The 6384-nt window shown below is 42.4% G+C and overlaps 1 protein-coding gene across 1 annotated transcript; it reads right to left on the reverse strand.

Moving 5' to 3' along the window:
• Positions 1-4890: 4890 nt before the first annotated feature.
• Positions 4891-6384, reverse strand: LOC136780075 (uncharacterized). Its single transcript, XM_066738151.1, has 2 exons — positions 6203-6384; positions 4891-5628 (listed from the first exon to the last, which is right to left on the reverse strand). Exons 1-2 carry the CDS (start codon positions 6313-6315, stop codon positions 5259-5261), a joined length of 483 nt encoding a protein of 160 aa, XP_066594248.1. The 5' UTR covers positions 6316-6384; the 3' UTR covers positions 4891-5258.

Below are 6384 nucleotides of genomic sequence, written 5' to 3' on the forward strand. Positions count from 1 at the left end.
TAACCTAACCGTACACCGCGCACCAGCGACTGAACGGCGAGCTCCCACCTAACCTCTATCTCGCTGGAAAATCTTTTACTCTCGTTTCTGTCCAACATCGAACAATTTGTGCGAATCAAATATGCGAAGATAAGGGGATTAAGATGGATATCTGGAAATACATATGTATGTATAGAAGAGTCGATTACGTTGCGAATAATCGGCTTCTTCGTGTCGAAAGCCGTTAGCACCTACTAACTTGTCGTTAAATGGTTGACTCGACAGAGAAATCCGGAGATTCAAGCAAGAGCCATCGAAATTGTCACTTGGGAGTAAATTAAGAGATTCCTTCACGGCTCGTTTAACCCTTGTTTAACCCGTGAAGGGAAGATCAGTGTATTCTGTCCAAGGTCAGCAAGACGCTTCGACAAAATTTCCAAAGGTTTCGCTCGTTGTTTAATGTCTGTGGATGTTTCGATGAGGTCTGAATGATCGAGAAAGATGGAGAAATCGATCAAGAGGCAAAGCACCACGAGTGCAAATCGATCCTTTTTACTGCGCGTGCCTCGACTCGGTGAAAATGGACGGTGAGAATGGAAAGATTAGCGAATGTCTCGAGCGAAACGTTTAGGAATTTGCGTAGGTTAAAGTTTGCGCTTATAGGGGAGTTGTAAGAGTAGTTCTCTCTTATAAAGGTGTCAGCTTGATAGCGGTCTGAGTCACGCGCGCAATGTCTGTACATCCGGAATTCGTAACGCGATCCTCTAGCTCATCGTCGTCTGGAAATCGTCACTTTCAAGAACAAATACGCCCTGACGGAATTTGCGAGTTCTGTCCCGATAAATCTATATTTTTCCATTTGTAAGTCGATAACCAGTCGAACGTAAACTTTCGATGAATTCAGTTCCTACAAAAGCGCCATTTTCGTTGGCTGAAATTCGTCTGATTGTTTCGATAAGAGCACCCTATGATATTTATTTTACTTTCTTAGAAACAGATTTGTATAGTGACAAATTGGTTACCAAGTAGCTTACATTCAAACACGGATGAAAAGGGTAAACTTATTTACTTTTCTTTCTTTGGAATATCGCGCTTTATTGTTCACTAGAATTCGGTGTTCCTTCTGTTAACTGAAATATTTCGTATTTATCAATATGGCAAAAGCACTGGCGAATTCTGGGAAAACAGACGGATTTAGTACAAAAATAGCCAAATGTAGCACGTACAAATCGACGTGCGAGAATCAAAGGTCAAAGTCGAAACTACGCCTTCCTCGATAGAGAAATACTTAGTAATAAGCAGCAGGAAATAAAATTGACGGTTATGGCTAATTATAAGAGACTTTAATAAACATAAAACTGACTATTATATAGTTTTATGGAGCTGGGGATAAGAGACAAGGGAAGGGGAAGGAGAATTGGAAGGGCGTATAGAGTAACTTAGCATGGAGTTAATATTTAGCGGTATTTAGCACAGCTGCTGTTTCCTTCTGACATTTACAGTCTGCAGTCTGCACTGCCTACGCCTAATACATTCGTAAAGGGGCAATACGTTTGATGGAGAGAAGGCGCACGGCGAACGTCTGTGAATTCCGCAAGAAAAGCTTGCTAGAGTCGGAGCAATGCGCAACATCATCCTAACCGGACTCTCTCGGTTGAGATAGAAAAAAAAGTAACGGTGTCGCGGATCATCAATCATCGGGCTTCTTTATTGGTCGACTCGATTGACTAGGAAGTGCCGTTTAATATATAGAAGGAGACAGACATCAGCGTGTCGAACGCTTCTTCAAAAACCGATTGTTCGTAATTTCACCATATAAAACCCGATTATTATCTATCTCGCGCTTTTTCAAATTTATGCATAAAAAAATTTTCTGGTCTACCACTCTTCTACTTTTTTTTAACTGACACTAGTCTGAAATAGAGACAAAAGGATTGAAATAGACATATTTAGTTACCTGTGTGAAGTTGCACGTGTTAGAATTTTCCAGTCCATGCTAAATTGAGGTTAGATCATTTAGCCAATAAGAGTTTGGGATACAGGCTGATTTTAGCCAGCTTTAAATGTATCTTCTTTTTCCCGTCTAATGGTGCACCAAACTGACGAAACACTTGCGAAATATACTCAACAAAAATCCACGATGATCCATCAGATTTTTGCAGGTAAAGCGGCGAGTCGCGTGGTTTCGTCCCTCTTTAGGTCCGGTCAATCGTATCGCACTCCTCTTCCCCTCGCTTTTCATCTTCTTGTCTCTCGATTGGAACTCTTTCCCTACTCACTCAACGGTTCTCGGTATTTGCGAATATTTGTACAAAGCGACGAGAATTTGGTCTGCGCGCAAATCGTCAGGTCCTCGAATTTTGACACGCGAAATTCGGCAAAAAAGATAGGAATGGGAGAGAGAAGTTTCGTTTCTATCCTCGTCAAAAAGTGAACAGTAACGCTTTAACACGTCACCAAGCACTCGTAACCGTCGCAATTTGCTGAGGCCGCGCCATTTACGTGGCACAGCCAATCCTACCGGATCCGCCGTTACACTCTTATTCTTTTTTTTTTACTTTCTTATTCTCTCTTCTCCTTTTCCATTTCGTGAACTCGTCTTCTTCCCCTTTGCCGAAGAGCACGTCGGTCTGACGACGGGAGAAACGCAGAGAAATAGATAAGAACGCGAGAATGCCAGGGGGGGGGGAGGTCAATTTCGCGGAAGAGGGCCGATTCGTGAGATTTTTGCACAGTTTTCGAATGGAAGCTTTACGTAATCGTGGGTACCAAAAAACCGTAAATTGATAAAGGTTATAATGGCAAAAATGGAGGTTTCAGTAGGAAGCAAAGACAGTTAAAGGGTTACGTGTAAGGAAAAAATGAGGGGGAGGGGGAATTTGAATGAGGGGAGAAGAGAGGCAGACCGAGAGGATATCGCACAGCAGCGGGGAAATACCTCTTTCACGAGCAGCCGGCGACGAACTGGCCGATTGGCCGTTGCACGGCACGCAAAACCGTGGAAGCTCCCGCCCCGGCCTCTCCTCACCGTCTACTCTGCCATCTTCTGCTTCTGCCTGGTGGCGCTATCTAACCTTTCGGTCGTCGGCACTTTCCGATCATCGGCGAACAAACACGAAGCCGATCGGACCTGGCCGAATTCAACCGGAAGCTCTCCGTGCCAAGAAGCGCCCAAGCGAATCGCTGCTTTTTTTCCTTTTTTCCACCTCTCTCTCTCTCTCTCTCTCCCTCTTCATCATTTTCCATCTTTCTCCCTCTCCCCCCGCCCATTCCAATCTGGCCAGACGACGACGTTCCATACCCCTCAGTCCGTTCGTCTGTCTCATTGGGAATTCCTCCTCGATGTATCGCCATCCGCGAAATCCTTTGTGCCCCCATCCTCCCACAATCACTATCCATAACTACGTGAAATTCTCGCAAATGTTAACAAAGCGTCAGAAATGTTTATTCCACGTCAAGGCTCTTTCCTGAAATTTCCTCTAGTTTTCTCGTACTTTTTGCGCAATACAGACATCGAATACGACCCGGATAATTTAAATTTATTAAACAGGATTTGTTGACATAAATTAAGCTCCAAATTCAAGTTCGAGGAATATATGGACTGATCTAACTAAATTATTTGGCTGTAGATTGTTCAGGACACCGCGAAATGGTGTTTATTGAACGATTATTTTCGAATTTTCTGCATTGTCAACAGATATAGAGTCCATGTCGGATTGTCCATGACGACAGGACACGCGTGTTGAGGTCGTTTGTCGGATAATTACGCAACTCTTCTTTAGCAATTCGTCGTCGCATTCTAGTGATTCTACGAAAAATAGAATCGAGACTGAAATACAAAGAGTTAAACCGGTCACTGTCCGAGTGTCCATCCATTTTGCATAATGGCTCCAAAGAACAAACGAACAGCATATGGCGTCACGGAAAATCTTTTTATGGTAGAAGCGGCACGAAGCATGATTTTCTCAATAAGATCTAACAATAACATGAACCGATTTTTTAAATTTTATGATTTCCACTGTATTCCAGACAAGCCGAGATGACAAGAACTTCTTTGTTTCCAAAACCTTTCAAAATGGCGGCCGTTCGATGATGACTCAAGAAAAATTCCTCGCTAAGAATCGTTTGTTCCATATTGAGATTTATAAACATATTTATCGAGGCTTTAGTTTAAGTTCCTAGAATATTGTTAAAGCTGTAGTTTGAAGAATATTTTCTGTATCAGTTTTGTTTTGAAATTCAATGTACCATCAAAGTTTGAAATGAGAGACATCAGAAGGAGAAATTTGAATCCTGTTGGTAAACATTCCACTCGAAGAATACGTCAACTAGACTTTAAAATTCGTTAGAACGATGTAGAGTATAAACGACCGTTCTTTTCTTCTACAAGTATTTTTTGTTCGCGCGTGTTTGCTATCGGGTTCGCTTCTCTCCGCTGTAGCATAAACACTGGCAGACGCTTATTGTTTCTTATCGCGCATTATCGCCCAAAGGAAAACACTAATGGAAATAGAATAACAGCACGATAATTATCGTCTCGGTTAATTTTAACCAACGGTAAAAGCTAATAGCGTATGAGAAATTACGAATATCCTAAGTTTATCTTAATTGGGGGGCTGGGAAAGAAATGAGAGATTATATATAGAATGTGTGAGTAGGGGTAGGGGTAGGAAATGTCTGAGAAAGGGGAAGTGACGAACGATTGAAAAAGATAAGAGACGTTTAAGATTGAATGTAGCGTAGATGTCCTGTGTCTCGCCGTCGTCCACCATCAACGTCTTCATCGCCTCAACAGTCAACTGAACAAATTGTTTCGCAACTCGTTACGCTTTTACCCTCTCTTCAAATCCATTTCATTTATCAACAGTTTCTCCAAAAGTATATATAATTTAATGTCATCCTCTAGCCATATTTCCATAGAACCTTTTTGATAATTCTATTATAGTCTGTATGTCAAATTCAAATTATAAAATAAACTCACTGGACGCCGCATCATCCAATTCTTTCTCCACCAACTTAAACCAAAAAATGTAGCACAGGTTTCCGCGAAATATTATTAATTTCTTTGCATCAATTCTTCAAACATGATTGCCAGTCTACCGTCTGTCCGTCCAGTTTCGCCAATTTCAATTGTTATCACAACGATCCGTCTCGTTTCTTTGTTAATTCTCCACACGTCCGCGTCTTCCTTCCTTCCTACCTTTCTCTCCTCACTTTTCTCTTCCTGCTCGGGATCGATTTACGAACCCCGAACACGCAGCCTCGCTGAAATCTTCCTTCTACTTTGATTCCCGCAGTTGTAATAAAGTGGCTACTGACGAGGAGGATAAAGTAATCGAGAGGGTGGGAGGTGGAGGAGCTGCCTCGTAGTGGGCTTTTTTAAACCTTTTTTTCTTCCAGCGAAGAGCCCACAAAACGCAAAAGTGGCGTTTGGGTGAAGCAAGTGAAAGTGGATGGCAGGAAGTAGTCGAAGGTGAACTTGCCGTTTGAATGTCGCGTGATTGGGGCGAAATGCGGAGCAAACCTGCAGCCATGCGAGGCCTTTTAATTGTGCCTTTGTCCTCCACGTGGCAACCACTTCGGGTAACTCGGGGGAAACCATCGCGATGACTCTCCTCGCTCACGTACGGGGCAAAATTTGTTTTTACCCTGAAACATAAAGCAAAGTTCTTACTTCCCTCGATAAACAAAGAGACTTCTGACAAAAGAATCAAAATAGATTTGTGAGTTCGGCGAAACAAGAGGTTTAAGGTTACACGCGTTTGTTTACATTATCTTGCAAATGGACTTCCAGAAAGAATATTTTCAGCATAATAGACGCGAGATTCTACAGTCTCATGGTTAACGAGTACTGTCGCAAAGGTCAAAAACTTATCATCGTTCTCTTCGACAATTCATTTCATCCATTCTCATTCTCGTTTACATTCTAACTCAGTCGAGACAAAAAAGTGCCGAATTTAGCTCGGGATACGCGAGGAGACTGAAATAAAGCACGAAGAGAGAAAGAGAAAGATACGAGGAAGGGAAAGCACCAGCATCGCGATTATTCGACGTTGAAAAATCTGTTAGTCGCATTGCATTACTATATTTTGGACGGTGGCGTCGCTGATGCCAAATTGCTCGCAATTGCGACAAAACCACAAAGAGTCTTCTCCTTTTCAACGTCGTCGCTCGAGAGAAGAAAGAATACAGAAAGACTCAATACGCACGAGTTGAAACGTACAATTTGGTTGATATAGGGAAGAAAGGCATAATTTGCCAGATTTTCTTGGAAAAGTACAAATGATAGCTTGTCGATTTGCATTGTCCGCTAGGTGGCGAGAGACAAGCGCGCATGCGCAGAAATTTCCCGCGCGTGGGAATTCTCCTTTTCGTTCCCTCTTCGTCATTTAAGAGAATCTTCCC

Source organism: Prorops nasuta, unplaced genomic scaffold, assembly GCF_024137725.1.
Source record: "Prorops nasuta isolate Cenicafe-Biocafe unplaced genomic scaffold, Cenicafe_Pnas_1.2 PNAS00018, whole genome shotgun sequence".
Lineage (NCBI taxonomy): Eukaryota > Metazoa > Arthropoda > Insecta > Hymenoptera > Bethylidae > Prorops > Prorops nasuta.

Excerpts from the sequence above, each read along its gene's own strand:
- LOC136780075 (XM_066738151.1), bottom strand. The coding sequence starts at position 6,315 with ATGCGCGCTTGTCTCTCGCCACCTAGCGGACAATGCAAATCGACAAGC. Across the intron at positions 5,629-6,202 it reads TTCCCTATATCAACCAAATT|GGTAAAAACAAATTTTGCCC; the intron begins GTACGTTTCAAC and ends TTTATGTTTCAG.